General features: G+C 32.3%; 1 protein-coding gene across 1 annotated transcript; it reads left to right on the top strand.

The window, feature by feature from the left end:
- Window positions 1–18254: 18254 nt before the first annotated feature.
- Window positions 18255–19447, top strand: LOC128126084 (uncharacterized). Its single transcript, XM_052763816.1, has 3 exons — window positions 18255–18866; window positions 18953–19315; window positions 19397–19447. The coding sequence occupies exons 1-3, from the start codon at window positions 18255–18257 to the stop codon at window positions 19445–19447; spliced, it is 1026 nt and encodes a 341-aa protein (XP_052619776.1).
- Window positions 19448–20068: the final 621 nt, after the last annotated feature.

The following is a 20068-nucleotide window of genomic DNA, read 5'->3' as shown; positions in this document are numbered from 1 at the left end:
TTTTGTTAGATTTAAAGATGTAAGAGACGTGAAGAGATTGGAGAAGGAAATGTGCAGAGTGAGATGAGAACACTGCATACTAAAGGTGAACATAGCAAAGTATCAAAAACAGAGTAATCTTCGAGGAGATACACAGAAGCAAATGAAGTCAAACATTCCTACACCCAAGCCAAATACTCTTCACATGCAATCCAAGGTAAGGGGATACTGAGGTACCAAGACCTTTGCAGATGTCGTTGCTGGCCAGAAGATTAAAACACCAGTCCCACTTACATGCCCTGTTATATCTTTAAACCCCTCTAAGAAAACTCTAAACTGGGATGATGCCCAACAAATTGCAAACATTCCCACCATCATGCGGATTGACGGTAATGATAGCGGAATGGTTTACTACGTTGGAGGCCTAAGGATCCTAATCAATTTCATTTGCAAAAAAAATGCTGATGCATTCTCTAGGTTTTGCAAAACCACTGCAAAACTTCATTGCGGATGTGGGATTGAAGGAATTCAATCAGGGAGGTAAAAAGTACACATATATGTGCGATGATGGGATAAAACTCAGCAAGCTGGACCGATTCTTGGTGTGCTTGAATTTCATTACGCAACAGCCTCTCACCACTGTTATTGCCTTACCTCGCCAACACTCGGACCATTCCCCTTGGTCCTTAAACCTTCAAACAAAGATTTTGGACCACCCCCTTTCGTTTCTTCAACTCCTGGATCCACAGAGAAGACTTTGATATGACTTTCACGAATGCTTGGCTTGGCTCTCTTTCAAAGAATTTGGTACCCCTGACATGTTCTTAAAAGCCAAACTCCGGTATGTTAGAAAAGAAATTGGCAAATGGAGAGGTTTAGATACAAACAAGGAATCTAAAACTATTAGCTCAACTAAAGAAAGGGGTGGAGGATATTGAAGAGCTTGCAGAATCAAGACCATTATTTGATACGAGTTGAATGAAAGAAGATATGCAAAGGCAAAATCAGTGAATTAGAGTATCTTGCGAAACAGGACATCCAGCAAAAAGCAAAAATTCTATGGCTAACAGAAGGTGATGAAAATACTCGATTCTTTTACAATTCCATTAAAAGCAAAAACAGGAAAAACAGAATACATGGTCTATTGATCAACGGGGAGTGGAGCACCGAACCAACATAAATTAAACAGGCTGTGCATAAATTCTTTGGCGATAAATTTCACGAAAAATGGCCTGAGTGACCGAAACTAGTTAGTGAAGAATTTTAAACCCTTTCGAACAATCAAAGGAAGTTCCTTGATTCGCCTATCTCTCTCTTGAAGAAATAAGACAAGCAGTATAGGGTTGTGGTGGTGACAAATCTCCAAGGCTTGACGGATACACATTCAAAATTCTGAAACACAAGTGGGAACTAATCAAACATGATGTCATCCGTTTTGTGTCACACTTTGAAGCTCATGGTCAATTTGCCAATGGTTGTAATTCGTCCTTTATAACCCTTATTCCAAAAGTCAAGGACCCGTTGAGTCTGGAAGATTATAGAAATATCAACTTGCAGTAAGACTTAAACTAGTAATCAGTTTAGTGGTCGAAGAAATACAATCAGCTTACATAGAAAGAAGACACATCCTAGAAGGTCCACTAATTGTAAATGAAATATGTTTATGGGCCAAAAAAGCAAAAGAAAAGATTTTCTAAGTAAAAATGGACTTCGAGAAGGCGTTCAACTCAATAAACTGGGGATATCTCGATTCAATTATGGAACAAATGGGATTCAGTCCCAAATGGAGGAGGTGGATTCACAGATGTCTCTTATCTTCGAGAGCCTCAGTACTTATCAATGGATCTCCCTCAGGCGACTTTCCCATAACCAAAGGTGTACGGCAAGGAGACCGCTCTCTCCTTTCCTTTTTATCATGGCAATGGAAGGTCTGAATGTAACCATCAAAACTGCAATAAAGAAATCCCTCATGCAAGGTCTCCCTCTACCATATAATGGCCCTACTATATCGCATCTATTCTATGCAGATGTTGCGATATTCATAGGTAAACGGAACACTGAGAGCATCAAAAACTTAGCAAGCATCCTTAAATGCTTCCACATCCGCTTCGGATTGAAGGTTAGTTTTCAAAAGTCGCGTCTTTTTGGCATTTTTGTCAATGACTCGAATCTTCTTTATCAGTTAAATGTGCTTGGATGTCTTAAAAGCACATTACCTTTCATGTATCTTGGAGTCTCAGTCGGTGCAAATATGTTGCTGAAGAAAAATTGGAGACCGGTAATTGAAAAATTCAAATCTCGGTTATCTGTATGGAGGGAAAAAATGCGATCTTTTATGGGTAGACTCATCTTAATAAAATCTATACTTGACAGTTTACCCACATTATTTCTCTCTATTCAATGCTCCAAATGGAATTATTGAGGAACTTGAAAAGATGAGTAGGAGATTCCTTTTTTTTTTTTTTTTGGGTGGGGGTTTGGTTAAAGTCTCTGGATCCAAGATTCATTGGGTATCTTGGTAAAAAATCGTAGCTTCCAAAAAAGATGGTGGACTCGATGTTGGGACGCTAAAAGCTTAAAACCTAGCACTACTTAATTACAAAGTGGTGGTGGAAACTCAAACAAAGGCATGGAGGTCTTTGGAAAGAATGCATAAATAGTATTCATAATCTTAGCAGAAAACCCGTTACTGTGATTGCAAAAACCTCAATGTGTGGGGTCCCGAATAACATAGCCAAGGCTATCAAATCTATCCCTGATTTTGATATCAATTACCATGAGCTCTTTTCATTAGTTCCCGGATCAAATGTAAACATACTTTTCTGGAAAGATCGTTGGTGTGGCTCTCTAACTCTACAAGAACGATTCCCATGCTTGTTTGAGTTGGAAACAAGGAAATTGTGTCTAGTCTTCGACATAATTACCAACTGAGGTCTGCAATGGAGATGGAGATCACAAATTAAAAGAGGGGGGGGGGGGGGGGGGGGGGGGGGGGATATTCGAGAAGATCTGGAGAACTTATGTTCTATGCTACAAGGGTTTAACACGCAACCTGTACAAAATGGCTTTAGATTTAATTTGAGCATGGATGGTGAGTTCAGGGTACACGTTCTACGCCACAAGATTGACTTTGTCCTTACCCCTCTTACAAGAATAAAAATCAGGTGGTCTAAGGTAGTGTCACTCAAAATACGTTGCTTTGCATGGAGGGAGCCTGTCTACAGGCTCCCAGTGGCACTAAACCTCGTATGTAGAGGAATTAAAGTACAATCAACATTATGCACTCTGTGTAATAATGAACAAGAAACAGATGATCATCTGTTGATTACTTGTCGCATGGCAAAGGAAACTTGAGATTGGATTTTAAAATGGTGTGGCATACCTACTACTACATTTGATAATGTCAAAGAGTTCATTAACTTTGCAGCCACATGGGGCAACTGTCCAAAGAAAAAGGAAAGGATCAATACGGTGTTTTATGGTCTATTATGGTATATCTGGGTGGCTAGAAATAATAGACTCTTCAAGGCGATAAATATGAATCCAACTAGGATTGTAGATGAGGTGATATCTCAAACTTTCTCTTGGTTCAAATTTAGAACATCAAAGGTGAATTGTAGATGGATAGATTGGAGCATTTCTCTGTTTTGTTAAAACATTTTATCTATTTCCTTTCATGTACTTGTTTTATTGCCTTCGATTTAATTACTTGCTAATCGTGTGGCGTTATTAATATATATATATATATATATATATATATATATATATATATATATATATATATATATATATATATATATATATATATATATTTGCTGTTTCCAAAAAAAAATGACAAACTACAAATTGTTGGAGATGATCTTCTGTTCACTAAGCTGTGGGTAAAATTTCCAAAATTTTATCTTATGATCATTTTTAAACTAGATTACATTAGGAATGTGGTCCCTATTTTGTGTCCTTTTTCGAGTTTGTTCAAGGGCAAAATCATCTTGGCTTGCTGAAGGGTAAAATCTTTCATTTTCATCAAGAAATGTAGACCAATTTCTTAATTTTATTTTTCATGTCACTTGGTGAGCATTTTGATCTAAATATACCAAGTGTTAAGCTCTCTCAGATCAAGCTAAATAAAAACAATTTTGATGATAAAGAACAGACTGAATAGGAGATCAAAAACTGTAAAAAAACTGAAGCTTCAATACTTAAAAGAGCAACCACAAAAATTGGGAGTTGATAAGACCAAATCACCAAAGATACCTCTCCATGGTTTCCTCGCTACTAAATATACCCACAAAAATGTTGGGAGTAGTTCAGCATCAGGGGCAATATTGGAAACTTTAGTTTAAGTCTGTTTTTTCCGTGCATTAGTATTAGACTGGATTCTAATAGTAATTTGTCTAGTATAAATAGATCCCAACGTGTGGTATTTTAATCATTCAGAACCAAGTCTTATTCCCCTGTTTTTACCTGTGATTGCTTTTCCCCTGTTCTGCCTATTTCTTTTACCTTGGTGCACAAGGTGCAAATTGAATGTGATTATATTTTGGTATTGAAGCAGCCCTTACATTTAGACTAACAAAATCTAAGAACGACTTTTTTTTTTTTTTAAGAGTACCCTGCTTTGTTAATTTAATTTCCTTTTTTATCCTTCTTCTCTTTTTCTCGCATATGTATGCTTGAGGGGTGGCTAAGGCTTAGCATTGAATAAGTATTTAAAGAGAGATAAGGAGGTTGCTATCTGTGGAATGGTATGAGCAAGTCTAGGAAATAGACTTTTTAGACAGAGGAAAAACTGGGCCAATGCTCAAATGACAATAAACTTTTAGACATTAGTCTAGCTCTAGCAACAGGCTGGGGCCTGGGGCATTTTAAATACTATTGTTGTAGATGGTGCCTAGGCATTGTGGGCACCTTCTTTACGCATTATCCACTGTGTCAGTATGACTAATACCTAGTGTGAAAGGAGCCATGCATGCTATTGATTTCAGTTTTCTTAATTCACTGAAAATAAAATACAAACACAAACTGATATTCTAATCCTATATATATATATATATATATATATATATATATATATAATATATATATATATATATATATATATATATATATATATAGTTTCATTAGTCATTACGAGAACAATTAGCAAAAATCAAACTGTAAATACCTAATTCTAATCATATTAGCAACTTTGCATTTTCATTTGAAAACAAAATATAAAATATCTAGAAAGAAAAACAAACAAACAATAATTAAACATTTGAATATACGGAGATTTACCAATTTATTCCTAATTTAGCAATTGACCCGAGAGTGATTGAAAAACATGCCGGATTAGCTTGTCATTGGGTTCAAAAGGGGTCGCATAGACCAAGAGCATTGTTAGTCTAATCGTTGTTGTCTGGCTGAGTCTCTGAAGAGTTTAACAATGAAGGGGACTCTAATGGGTTAGAAACAACTGGTTCGTGGGCAAATGTCGCTTCCCTGATGACCACATGACATGACAAAAGAAGTTGGGCGAAATTTACATGTGGGGGTGGTGGCGTGGGTGGCAAGTGGAAAAAAATAACACCTAAAATTAATAAATATGGACTCGAGCTTTATTTACTTGTCTAACTAGTTCTACTTATTGTTCTTTAAAGCTTCGACGTGGAAACGTGCATGAGATTCTTGATTTTGCTACATGATAAATAAGTATGATGTCAATATAGAATAAATTAGTGCAAAACAAAATAAACATAAAATCATATTAACGTCCTAAAAACATAAAAAACAAGATGTATAAAGTTTTATTTACATAAATGATCTTTATGTTTTACCAAAAATCACAACTTCAGTATATATATATATATATATATATATATATATATATATATATATATATATATATATATATATATATATATATATATATATATATATATATATATATATATATATATATATATATATTTGACAAACATGGTTCATATGTTTTCTAAAACTTAGATAGGTGTCCTTAAGTTACATGAAATGACTTCTTTATTCTTATTAATTTATTTTATCATTTTTTGTTCGGTTTAATTCTAATTAAAATAAAATTATTTTTGTTTATACACCCTTTTATTTTTACCCACACACTATCCTAATCTATTGTTTCTTAAAAGTTCTCATTAACTAATCATTTTCATTAAATTTATAACTTATTTATTACATCAGTAATTGTTACTTATTTCTTTCAATTGATAATTTCTATTAATTATTATTTAAATTATATTTTATAAATAAATAATAACAAATATGATTTTCTTTTCTATCACAAACACTCCTGTATTTTCTCCTGCTGTTTTTTTCTTCTATTTTTTTTACTCACTTGTATTTATAAATTTTCAAGATAATATTTTGTTAATATAACATTATAAATTAATAATCTTTTGATTTAAAAGAAGAAGACTAGATAATATAATTCATGAAAATATAAACACTTTATATATGAATTTTGTTCGTATGTAATTTATAATATATTATTATAAGTTTTAAAATAACAAAGTGCCTTTAATAAATGTGTCAATGTATTTAAATTCACATTAATATTTACTAGATAAGAAACCCCGTTTTGCAGGGTTGGTTTTAAACTTTTATAAGCAAAACAATTCTGTAATACGTTACTATTTTCGGATAAAAAGAATGCAAGTACATTGCTATTACATGAGGATAAGAGGGTTATGATTTTCTTTTTTTACCAGGAACACACATAAGTTATTAGTTTTTAGGTGATAATTACAAGTAATTAATGAAACTTACTATATCATCTTTAATGGAAATAATTAATAATAATTGTTTGACTATGATTAAAGACTATAATATTATAGGGTGGTATGTATTAGGACTTTTAAAATAAAAGAAAGACTAAACTGCACAAATAATCTCTATGGTTTTTTCTAAAATTATCATTTTGGTCCAAAAAAGGTTTGGACTAGCACCATAGGTTCAAAATTTTCATTTTGTTACGGTTTTGCTCCAATTCATTTTAAAAACTCCGCAAATAACGAATTTACCCTTATTTATTTTTTTTCCTTTACTTTTCTTTACTATTAGTTAATTACAATAAAACAAAAAAATAAATATAAACCTACTACGTAATAGCCACACAATCCCCACCCCACCGACACCCCTCTTAGACTCTCTCTATCTCTCTCTATCTCTCTCTCTAATGTATCGTCGGAATCTAGTGCCCCACCGGAAACTGCCACATCGCCAAAAACTGCCACACTGCTAGAGTTCCTCCGCCTTTTTCACCAGAACATCCAAACCACCACTGACGACGAAGATGAAGATTAGGACATCCAACGTCGAATCTGCAACATCATCGACGTCCAAATTTGTCTCTACGTCGTTTGGATTTCTAGCACCAACGTGAACATCTTTGTGTTAGCGTCGACGAATCCTTGACCGTCGACTCGTTGACGAAGACGACGTTCAGATCTATGTCACCGCCTCTCATTTCCTGACGATCCTAGTGTCGTCGCTCATCATGTACCCTAGGGTTTAAAGCCACCACCACGGTATGGAAACTCGAAAGTAGCGTTGTCGATCTTGTACCCCATCATTTTTCCGGGGAAAACATCGGATTTGAAAATAGACCTGAGAAATCTCGGATCTGAAAAGTTTTTCCAGTGAAAACAAACCCCTAGCTTTTCAGATTTAGATTTAACTTCTCCAGTAGTGGAAATCGATTAGAGAATCCAAGGGTTTTTCTAGAAGCTTTTCGTGATCAGAGATGATGGGGGTTAAAGATGAAAACCGTAATCAGAGTCTTTGTCGGAAAATCGATGGTGGCGATGGTACTAAACTGTGGTGGTGGTGGTTTGACATGTGTTGCCATTCATAGCTTAATAGATTTGCGAGTCAGCACCGAAAAATGAGGGTTTTCAAATCAAAGGTTTTCCAGGAGGTGGTGTTGACCTGTGGTGGTGATGGTGTTTATATTTTATGGCGGTGGTGGTCGTATAGTTTTCAGACTGTGGTAGTGTTTATATTTTGAGTATTTAAGTGTGTTTAATCTTGAGAGAGATAGTGTGTGTGTGGGGGGGGGGGGGGGGGAGGTAACAACATAATTTTTCTTTTTTCTTTTTCTTTTTAGTTATTGAAATAAAGAAAAATGGAAAATTAAAAAATGAAGGGCAAACTCGTCATTTAAAAAAAATTCAAAACAAATCAGACCAAACTCGCAAAACTTTTGACCTATGGTGCTAGTCCAAACCTTTTTGGACCAAAGTGGCAATTTTGAGCAAACCATGGGGACCGTTTGTGCAGTTTAGTCTAAAAGAAAACGAATAAACCCAACCCACCCATTTCTCTCTTGTAACTCTCAACATCTTTGTGTCTCGGTTTCTATCCATAACACCTCCAACCCTAATAGCCACAACGGCCTCCTATACAGTCGTTGCTGGCTCGTGATTAAGTAAATTAAAGATGAATAAGCTTAATTCAAACCTAGATCGAGTATCAATGATTGTGACTTGGATGCTATTAGGGAAGTAGTTGGTAGGAAGATGAGTGAAAAGAAGAGTATGTGAAACATTTTATTAACACTCCGCCACAACCAACTCTGACATCCTCTCACTTTCTCCTTCTTGATTATTATTGAAAAGCCCTAGCAAGCTTCTCGTCTTTCCATTTTTCGCCCAAATTGCACTAATTGATTGCTTGCCACTATACGCCTTCTCCCTTTTGACGATGAACTACCAGTGGTTCTCAATCTTGTGCAACAAATTAGGTTCAACTCTTTTTATGGGTTAACATGAAACAAGAAAATGTGCAAATAAAGAAAGGATAATCTTGGGAAAGTGTTGAATGTATACGAGGGTAGGCTTTCACAAAGTAAGTATTTGGCTGGATATTTCTTTCGTCTTGCAGACCTTCATGATCTTCCATTTACGAACTACTTGGTTGGTCTTGTTAGGAAAGAAAACCGGTTTTACAATCGGAAGGAATCAAAGTGGAAAGAGCCAGAAACACATAGTCATCTCATTTTCCTAACAAATCCATATCATTTTCTAGTGCAACTTCTAAAACTCGATTGGACTGAAATCAAACCCGCTACCCACCATCAAAATGAACCTCATATCTTCCATAGCTTTCCAAATTTAAGTTATTTCTCAAACCATCTCCTTTACACTATGATATTGAGTTTAAATCAAACCTACCATGATGAACATGATGGAGGAGATGGTGTTCCCTCTTAAGACGACGATCTTGATTGGCAGGGGACAGTGGCGGAGCTTCACCATTTGATTTGGGGGGGGGGGGGGGGGGGATATAATATGTATACAAATTGGTAAATAAGGGGGACCAATGTCAAAATTTTACATATTTAGGTATAAAATGAAATTATAAGGGCTATTTAGAACCAAAAAATCAGGCCCCTGGCCCTAATAATGCTCCGCCAGTGGCAGGGGAGAAGCGATTTGTTGGTGATAGATTTGGGTTTTAGTTTTTTTTATTATTGATTTGGGTTATTTTGGGTTTGAGTATGAGAATGAGGTACCCACAATCTGATAAACATACAATTGTTAGATATCACAAGAATTGGGTCACGAATTTAAGGCAAGAAGACTAATCAGGAGAGTGAGAGTGAGAGTGAGAGTGAGAGTGAGAGTGTGAGAGAGAGAGAGAGAGAGGAGGAGGAGGAGGAGGAGGGGGAGGAGGGAGCGCGGGAGATAGATAGATAGATAGAGAAATAGAGAAAAAAAAGATGGTGTAGATGTGTGATGGGTGGGTGGGGTATTTTTTTTAGATTTAAAATTAGTTAAAAAAAATATAAAACAAATTCAAAAATAAATCAAAAAGGCAAAGAAGACATTTCATGTAGTTAAAGGACCAATTATGGAAGTTTTAGAAACGACAAGGACCATGTTCATCAAAAGAATTAGTAGAGACTAAAGTTATAACTTTTAGTAAACCACATGGACTATTTAACTTTGTTATTAAATACTAATACTAACAATTATCAGGTAATAAATACCAGCCATATTTATAATATAATTTCTTTTTAGACCGAAATTAGATTTAAATGTTTAATATAGATAATAAAAATGATTAATTTAATAAATTTGGTTTTTTAATGTTAAAAAAGGAATAGAAACGTTAGACGTAAATTAAAAAATATATTTAATATAAAATAAAAGACAAATATGTCTAATTACATTTAATGCTATACACTAATTAGCAAAAAAATCAGCCAAAACGCCAAGATAATCATAAATTTTGCAGACATCATCTGTGAAATTTTGCGAGCCTTATGCGAAATAAGGACGTTATCTTGCTAAAATATGTTTCGTATTTAGGGGGGGGGGGGGGGGGGGAAAGGATTACATAGATGATATATGTGAAATCCTCTAATATCCATCTGCCTTCATGACATCTACGAAATATTTTATGCCATAAAAGAAAGAAATTTTGTAGATTCATTTGCGATTTAACATGTGTCATTTAAGAAGTTGCGGATTTTGTGACAAAAGCACGTATTTTATTGTCATCATCGGTACTGTGCAATCTAACATCCGTATTGCAAAATCTGACATCTGATAGTTTGATGATTGTTAAAGCACCAATAATTAACATACATCTGGCAGACCCATAAATAATGATCTTATTTATTTACAAATAGAGGATCCAATAATAAAAGAGTTTTCACAATGCCACCAAAAAAGTCATACCGGATACAAATGTCTATCTTTTTTGCCAACACACAAAGAAGAATCATCAACATACACGAAATAAATCAAGTAAGAAATGAGCATCAAGTAGAAGGGGGCTTCATATAGGTGATAAATTTTTATTCAAAAATTGTTTCAAAAACATAAACATAGCAACCGAAGACTTTGATTTGAACAAAATAAAACTATCTTATTCCCACCAAAAAAATCATTTGGCAAGACTAAGAAAAATGAAAACAACCATAGAAAGAAACGTGTTACAACCTTTGAAGACTTTGATTCTCATAGGAGACTGGAAATCGATGAAGTGTGGCATGAAACTTCAAGGTAGAAGTTCTCTAGAGATATCCACCAACAACAAATCAATTTGATAAGATGCTACTCTTCTTTTTGTAATAAAAGAATCTATTAAGCTCTTAAAATAAAGAAATTAGTTTGCTTTAAAAGAGAGTATTTAAGTATCATCTTCATCTTTATGTTCGTAACACTTTAAGCAACAAAAACTAAAGAGAGTATAAAGATGGGAAGCCATAAATTTCATGGTTTTCACTACTGAAAGGAGGGAGAAAGCTAGTTCTTTTAAGACCTTACTTTAAGTCTTTATCCCATGGGTCTTAGCACTTTAAGACCTATGCTTTATCAAATCAGCTAGCCATGCTTTCTAAGAGTATGGTGTGTTGAATAAATTAATTAAAAGCAAGTCTTCTTTCTTCTTTATGGTCTCTTTAAATATTTTATAAAAAGAAGAAGCTAGTTTTTATATAAAAACTCTTCTAATTTTTATAACTTATAAAACATATAGATCCATATAAGATAAAAAAAAAACCATTTTGGTCCAAAAAGTTGTACATGGCATAATAAATCATACCTTATGATATATTTTGATATTTAACATTGAAAATTAATATTTCTATGAGATCAATAATTTACAACTAATTATAGGATATATATATATATATATATATATATATATATATATATATATATATATATATATATCAAGAATCAAATTCTTATAAATACTAATTTGCATCAAGTTGTTATTAGTGTGACCCTTTGGGATCATATATTATATAGCAATATCATTCTATAATGACTATTGGGCATATAGATCTTTCAATCCCCACTCGCACAAGACTCATCATAGATTGATATAGACAGTGGTGAACGTCTAGCAACATTTCACTGCTCCAAGTAGTATATGACTTAGTGTCATTCTATCAACATCCAATTTCCAAAAGCTTAAAGCCTCAATTGATGTATAAGGCAAGTTTATCAGTTATCCCTTTGTCGCACACATCATGTTGAACATGAGACTTGGATCACAATTAATCTCATTTGTAGTTCAACTTTGGTTAACGCACGTTAGATATCTAACGCTCAATGCATAAGGGGAACAAATCCTATTTTGACTACATAAGCCTCTTGCATAGTTCACACCATACCTGAAAATGGATTTTATAACTGCTCGGTTAAGGATCAACATTTGACCATATCAAAGCACATCACTCCCTACACTTAAGTCCCACTATTTATCTCAAATGTTAAGGATACAAAGATAGTAACTTTTAATCTAGTATCACTCATAACTACGATCTATGAGTTGATCTTGATGCGAGTCCATTCAATACTAGTTCTTTGACAAGTGTCTATGAAACTTGGTTACAACCACTTGTATACTTTCATCTAGTGAGAGTCAACCAATCCAATTCATATTAGTCTTACTTCATAATTGCTCCCACAATTATAACCGACTATGAACTTTTAGAATAATAAGACTATTCATGGATTAAACATGTTAATATAGAAGAACACAACAAGTATTGATGTGATGATCATATCTCAATATATCAAAACAATATATAATAGTTGTTGTCATAATGTTCCAATATCCAAATACTAAAATCAAACTAAAATCTCATTTTTAGAATAATGAAGTCATGTAGTTGAATTGTGACCACTCTCATACTTAGCTTAAAAATAAAGACCTTATTAATAGGCTTGACTAAATTTAATATGTGTGAATTTTGCGAATACTATCATCTCAATATTTGACTTTACTCTAACTATAGTTAAATATCTCAGAGATATAATTAGTGTTATTTCATGACACATAGTCTCTTATCTTGATTAAGTATACCCTCGAAGTCATAAAGGTCTCTATGTGATACTTGAATGGTAGATATCAACATAGTTTTTCAATGAAATCATTCATCCAATCATATTTGATTTCAGCTTCTAAAGTAGTAGTGTATTCTTATTTAGTAGATTGTGCTATTATGTTTAGCTTGAACCTCATTCCAACAAAACTTACTCTTCATTCCATAAAGAAGTCATAATCCTATTATAATTCATAATTATACATATCCTTTTTGAAGTCAACATTTTAGATTTTTAAGTAACTCTTTACATAAAGATCTTCTTCTAAAATGATTATCTCATGTACATGCTCTTACTTCTTCTTAAGTACTCCTAGAATGTTCTTATAGTCATCTAGTGACTTAATCATGTATTCAATTAGTATCTTATGATATGTTCATAGCATAATCATATACCTAATATGACATAAATGATGGATTCATTTACCAATTAAATAGAATATAAATCATTTCATCTAGTTCAAACCTATGTGTTAGGTCATTTTGAGATAGACTCAAAATGGTGTCATGTGATAATGACAAATATCTTCCAAAGGAATCTTATATCTTGATCTCTTTCAAGATATTGTTAATTCATGCAAAAGAATGTAAAACTTTTAACATTCATCTTTAGTTATCTCTACAAATTTTACAATCTAAGAATGTATTTTGTCATTCCTAAGTCTTTCCTTTTAGAAACACTTTTCGAGTCAAGGTGAAACGATCGTGAATAGTGGGAATGTTATTTCAAATGATTAAGTATGTTTCATTCATACAAGATTAGGAATATCACTATCTTCCCACTAGTTCTTAGTAAACACACATGTTCTTTTCATTTTGATATAATAGCACACATTGTATCTTCATATTAAAATGATTATTCCAACCTTAAGATGTTTTCTTTATATCCACAAGTGGATCTTAAGCATTACACATTTTGTTAGGATGACATGGATTAAGAAAACCTCCAGGATAAGCTATATAGATATCTTCTAGTAGATGGCTATTAAAAAAAGCGATATTTCTTGAAATCTATTTGTTATATCTGATATTAATAATATGAAGTTATAGTAAATAATATCTTTGTTGATCTAATCATAGCTACTTCTGAAAATGTTTGATCATAGTCAATGGTATAAGTATGATAAGGACCACAGTCAATAACACAAGTATGATAAAAACCAGTCTTGCTAAATGTGTATGATTTCCATGCATGTATTCTTTCTAAAATAATCTCTTACTCTTTATAGCTTTGCTATATAAAGGAAGATTAATCAAGCACATACTTAATTATTACACATGGATTATATCTCAATGTTCATGAACCTAAGTTATTTTTAAGTTGAAAATGATATTGTCAAAAATATCATAAGGGAAAATTGCATTTTTTTAGTCAAAATTTTGCCACTTATATTTTACAAAACATTCAAAAAGATAAATAATAAAATGTACCTTTAAAATACGTCAAAATTTACAAACAATCAATAGCCTTAAAATAAACTTGAAATACCTTCAAAATATGATATTTGAAACATGATCGATGTTTTGAAGTAACATTGAGAGATAAGTGATTGAAAGTGTTTTTGACTGAATTTTTAATTTATGTTGTTTGTAAAGTGTTAGAAAACACGAAAAAATAAGGGTTTTTTTGAGAGAATTTTCAAAAATAAATAAATAAAAATAAAAATAAAATATCTATTAAATTTTCGCTTTTGCTGAATTGACTTTCTTTTTATGCAATTAAAAAAAAATATATATTCTTCAATAATGCGAAAATTTAGTAAATACAGCCTCTAACAACTTAAAAGAAACGATTTAATTAAGATTTAAGAATGTGTATTTCGTTTGTATACATATTTTTTTTGGATATGTATATGCTTACTTTTTTTTTGAACCGATATATGCTTACTTTAAAAAAGAAATATGAATATGCGTCTGTAAATGTTTTTTACGATTCTTTTAGTGAATCTATACATATGTTCATATGTATGTGATTGAATTTGTTTCCGTGAGGAAGTAGGCACAAGTTACATGTGGTGCCTTCCCCACCTTCACATGCTTCACATCTGCTTTGTGATGAATGAAAACTACTTTACGTCGATCAAGACATGAATGGATATAATTTTACAAACACGTGGAAATATATGTCTATGCCTTTTTCTTTTGGACAATAATTACGTCTAAATATCATGGTTAAAAAAACACGCCATGGCGCGCTTTAAGGCGTGCCATGGCGCGAGACGTGGTGTAGCCGTTACGAAAACGTTCAAGGCGGGTTTGTTAAGCGTGACATTTAAATAACGTGTCAAGGCGCGTCTTATCGCACGATATGGCATGAGTTTTTTTCAAGGCGCGAGTTTTTTTTGTTTTTTTTATAAGGCCTAAAATAATTGAGTTTTTGTTAACTTTTTATATTAAATACTAATATAATACTTCTAAAAACTTGATATACTTGATAAAAATCAATAATTATATGATTTATCTCTTTTAATATATATAAAATAGTTACGTCTTGAAAAACGTCATGGCTCACCAAGACTTGTCATGACTTAACTTTTACCTTGCCGCAAAGCCACACCTCACGTTATTTAGAACCTTGCTAAATATCCAAAGGACGCCTAACTATAAAAATAATAGACATCAATCAATCTATTCTAATAAATAAATATTTATTGCCAAATGTTATATTCTGATTCAATTTGTGGAATATTATTTGTGATTATTTTAAATTAATTTTTTTACATATTATTTTATGAGTTTTTCTATTTTAATAAATTCCACATAATATTTTAATATAATAATTACAATAACTATAGTAATAAATTAATATCAATTTTATTAATGGACTTACCTTCTTATTTCAAAAATTTTAAATTAAAATTCATTAGTATATTTTGTTTATTTATTTGAATTTAGAAGATAAAAAAATCAGTTTTAATAATTCATTATTTTTCTTATTATCTTATAAATCTAAAGTTTTTAAATATTTAGACATTTATATTTTTTTTAATTAAACATGTAATATATGGGTCTTACACCTAGTATTGTAATACACTAACAATAGTTGAGGAAAATATGCTTTACTTCAAAAGGTCAACATCTACCTAATACATTGTAGACCAACGGTATGTGGTGTTGCTCTCCCTCCTTAGGTCGGTGATTTTAAAAATGGTTTAGGATTATTAAAAAAAAAAAAAAAAGTCAACATCTAATATCACGAATTTTATAATTGTTGCATATCGCTTTTCTTTTATAGAATGACATCCAAATCTAGAACAACATAATAGGAGGTATTTTTATAATTGTTGCATGTCGCTTTTCTTTTATAGAATGACATCCAAAGGGTAAACATGATTTTTATATGTTCCCAACCATCGGGCTCACAATAAATTTGAAAAAAAATAAAAAATAAAAAAATTACTGTGTTGTCATGATAATAATAAAGAAGTGATAATTAGGTTTGGAAAGAAGATATTAGTTAGAAATTTAAAAATCTCACATCTAGAACAAAATAATAGGAGGTATTTTATAGATGGATTTGATCATGTTTCGTTTTTTTAGAGTTTCTATGATAAGTTAGTTATAAAGACCACATGATTATGAAATTGTTACACTAAAAAGGTTCATGATAATGTTATACTAGACCTATGGGAATTTGTTAATTCTTCAAGTTGAAATGGGTCTTTTGTGTTTAGTTCCTTGTAGAAATCGTTTCTAATTTATGCGATATAAGTAAATTATTATTATTATTATTATTATTATTATTATTATTATTATTATTATTATTATTATTATATATATATATATATATATATATATATATATATATATATATATATAACACTAAGTGTACACCCGCGCAAAGCGGCGACGACAATTATTACTGTTTCGGTGAATGATTTTCGGTGAATGATTCTTTATTCAGAGAATGTTATTTGACTGTTTCAATGGCTATAAATTTCTGGTTGATCTGTTAGAATATTTTCATGCCCTACCTTGGGGCAAACATCATGCCTGCGTTAAAAAAGAAAATAATAATAATTAATTGATGTTTTATTTCTTAAATATTTTCGTCAATTATTTGTTCAATAAAAGATGAGTGGCTTGTGCATAATAGATTTGTACATTAAGTTATCAAGCATGTACCTCTTACATTTCAAGAAAAGTTAAATATGTTATATATATATATATATATATATATATATATATATATATATATATATATATATATATATATATATATATATATATATATTGGTGATTTTATATCACTAATATTATTTAAGTGTAATGTGCTTAATTTGTTAATCAATGTCACTTTTACAATTATTAAACAAATTAGGATGATGTAGAATGCACATTTGTTTAATTTTGTATTTGCTGAAAGTATACTGCTATTTAGCGGCAAAACTCCAAAACTGACTGGGGTTCGGGGGCAGCGCCCCTGGGAGCGGTGTCCAATAGGTAGAAATCCATATTTTCTGTAAATAAACCAGGTTTTGTGGTCCATATTCCAAGGGGTATATATGCTCTTATGTTTTATCTCTTATATTATTATTATTATTATTATTATTATTATTATTATTATTAATATTAATGTTATTGTTATTATTATTAGTATTAGTATTATTAGTATTATTATTTTATATATATATATATATATATATATATATATATATATATATATATATATATATATATATATATATATATATATAGGGCGGTTCACTTGAGATAAAAAAAATAGAAATGTTAAGATTCAACCCCAGCCACATTTTCTCATTTTCCGCTCTAACGCTTTGGCGTATCGACAACAACGGGGTATGCCTAATCATAAATGATTATAGGGCAGAGAGGTATAATCATATATGATTATACATGTTTCTATGTATATGCCTAAGCATAAATGATTATACACATATGTATGTTTACAGATTGAGTAATCATATATGATTATAATGGTTGGTGGTAGAAGAAGTGGTGATGATATAAGTAACGAAGGTGGTAGTGGTGTGGTTGGATGGTGGCAAAGATGGTGGGGAAGGCGGCGGGGGTGAAAGGAACGTGCGACGCTACATAATCATTTATGATTATAACTGACTCATCGTGCCGGTACTCCGGAGGGTTAGAGCGGCAGATATGAATTATGTGACTGAGGTTGAATGAGATAACTACAGTAAAGTCCCTATATTTTGGCAAAAGTTTCAAAAAAGTCCTAATTTTTTTTAATGAAAAAGCCCAATAAACCGGATAAACCAAACAATTTTGTCCTTATTATCCGGTGACCCTCATTTTCCCGGTTAAAGAAGTTTACATGGCATCTTAATGGTGACTATATCATTGACCTCATTAATTTAGGGTTTTCTTTGAAAACCCCTTTTTTCTCATCTCCTTTATTCCCGACAAATCGATCGATCGATTCTAATCGTGTCCTTTGGCGATGGATGAAGTATTTGAGCCTGACAAAATCGACGTTCAAGTTGATGATTTTGTAAAAACCAAATCAGTTTCAAGATCCAAAGATGAATTCATCAATGTTCTTTGTGAAGACAGTGATGACGAACCAGTGGAAGGTGAAGGAGAAAATGCTCGAGTGGAACTAGATGATGAGGAAAACACTGACGAATTTAGTGATGAAGATGAAATCATATACTCCATCCATAATCTGAAGGTCAAATGGAATGTGATGAAACCGGTTATTGGAGAAAGGTATGAATCTAGACATGAACTGAAACTATGTTTAACAAATTATTCCATCTATAAGGGCTATAAAATTCGTTTCAAGAAGTGTGATAGTGTTAGACTAGTGGTTGTGTGTGTTAGTGATCCAGAAAAATGCTCTTTTATGGTTCGTGCTTCATGGATGAGTACTGAAAAATCATTCCAGGTGAAAAAGATGAATGATAGGCATACATGTGTTAGGAATTTTAGTAGTTCAAGGCTTATGAATCCAACTTGGTTAGCAAAGCAGTTTGTGAAAGAACTAGTAAGGAAACCAAAGTTAAAATGCAAGGAAATGCAGACAATTATTCAAATTAAATTTCATTGCAAGGTGTCATGGTCAAAATGTTATAGATCAAGGTGTAGGGCACTGTCCTTAATTCATGGCAATTGAGTGACCATTATGCAAGAGTGTAGGATTATGGACATGAACTGATGAGGTCCAATCCAGGTAGCACAGTTAGGATTTCTGTTAATTTTAACCCTGATCAGACTACAACTTTTCATAGAATATATGTGTGCTTTAAAGCAATCAAAGATGGGTGGAAGATAGGATGTCGTAGTGTTATAGGGTTGGATGGGTGTTTTTTGAAGGGACAATGCAAGGGTGAGTTACTAACTACAATAGGTAGAGATGCAAATAATCAAATTTACCCTATAGCATGGGCTGTTGTGGAGGTTGAAAACCAGGTTAATTGGACATGGTTCTTTGAACTAGTTAGTGAAGATCTTTCATTGGATGCTGGCAGGGGATTAAGTGTCATTAGTGATCAACACAAGGTAATGACAATTTCATTTAATTTATATCATCTATTATAGTGTTTAATAACAGTTACTAATATATTTTTTTTCATTTCCTAGGGTCTTGTTGAAGCAACAAAGGATATTCTACCCCATGTAGAGCACAGATAGTGTGCTAGGCATATTTATGCCCATTTTAGGAAAGTGTATAGTAGAATACAATTCAGAAACATGTTTTGGGTAGCTGCAAAATCTACAACAGAAGGTGATTTCAAGATAAACATGGATGGGATCAAGACTTTAAGTGAAGGTGCATATGATCATCTTATGGCTAGAGAACCTCATACATGGTGCAGGGCATTTTTTGGTAGTGGTTTGGCATGTGAGTCTGTAGAGAATGGGATAGCTAAGTGTTTTAATGCAGTCATTGTAGATGCTAGAAAGAAGCCTCTTTTGTCTATGCTTGAAGAAATAAGACTCTACATGATGGAAAGGTTCTACAACTTAAGAGAGGAAGCACAGAAATTAGAAGGTGATGTGTGTGAAGCAGCACTTCTAAAGATGGGGTAATTTGTTGAGGATATAAGGTATATTTTGTATTTCATATATAAATGTAGCTTTTTAATTAAATATTTATAATAAGATAAATGTTTATATTTGCTGGACTTGGTATGCAGTGCCAAGTGGTGTTAATTCATACGAAATTAGGAATGGCTTTCAAAGTTATGGAGTTGATTTGGAACTCCATTACTGCAGCTGCAGACTATGAGATATAGTAGGGATACCTTGTGT

This window comes from Lactuca sativa, chromosome 5 (assembly GCF_002870075.4).
Source record: "Lactuca sativa cultivar Salinas chromosome 5, Lsat_Salinas_v11, whole genome shotgun sequence".
Lineage (NCBI taxonomy): Eukaryota > Viridiplantae > Streptophyta > Magnoliopsida > Asterales > Asteraceae > Lactuca > Lactuca sativa.
Note: the sequence above shows the minus strand (reverse complement) of the source record. Positions and strands in the feature narration are given on the sequence as shown.

Excerpts from the sequence above, each read along its gene's own strand:
- LOC128126084 (XM_052763816.1), top strand. The coding sequence starts at position 18,255 with ATGGATGAAGTATTTGAGCCTGACAAAATCGACGTTCAAGTTGATGAT. Across the intron at positions 18,867-18,952 it reads AAATTAAATTTCATTGCAAG|GATTATGGACATGAACTGAT; the intron begins GTGTCATGGTCA and ends GCAAGAGTGTAG. Across the intron at positions 19,316-19,396 it reads TCATTAGTGATCAACACAAG|GGTCTTGTTGAAGCAACAAA; the intron begins GTAATGACAATT and ends TTCATTTCCTAG.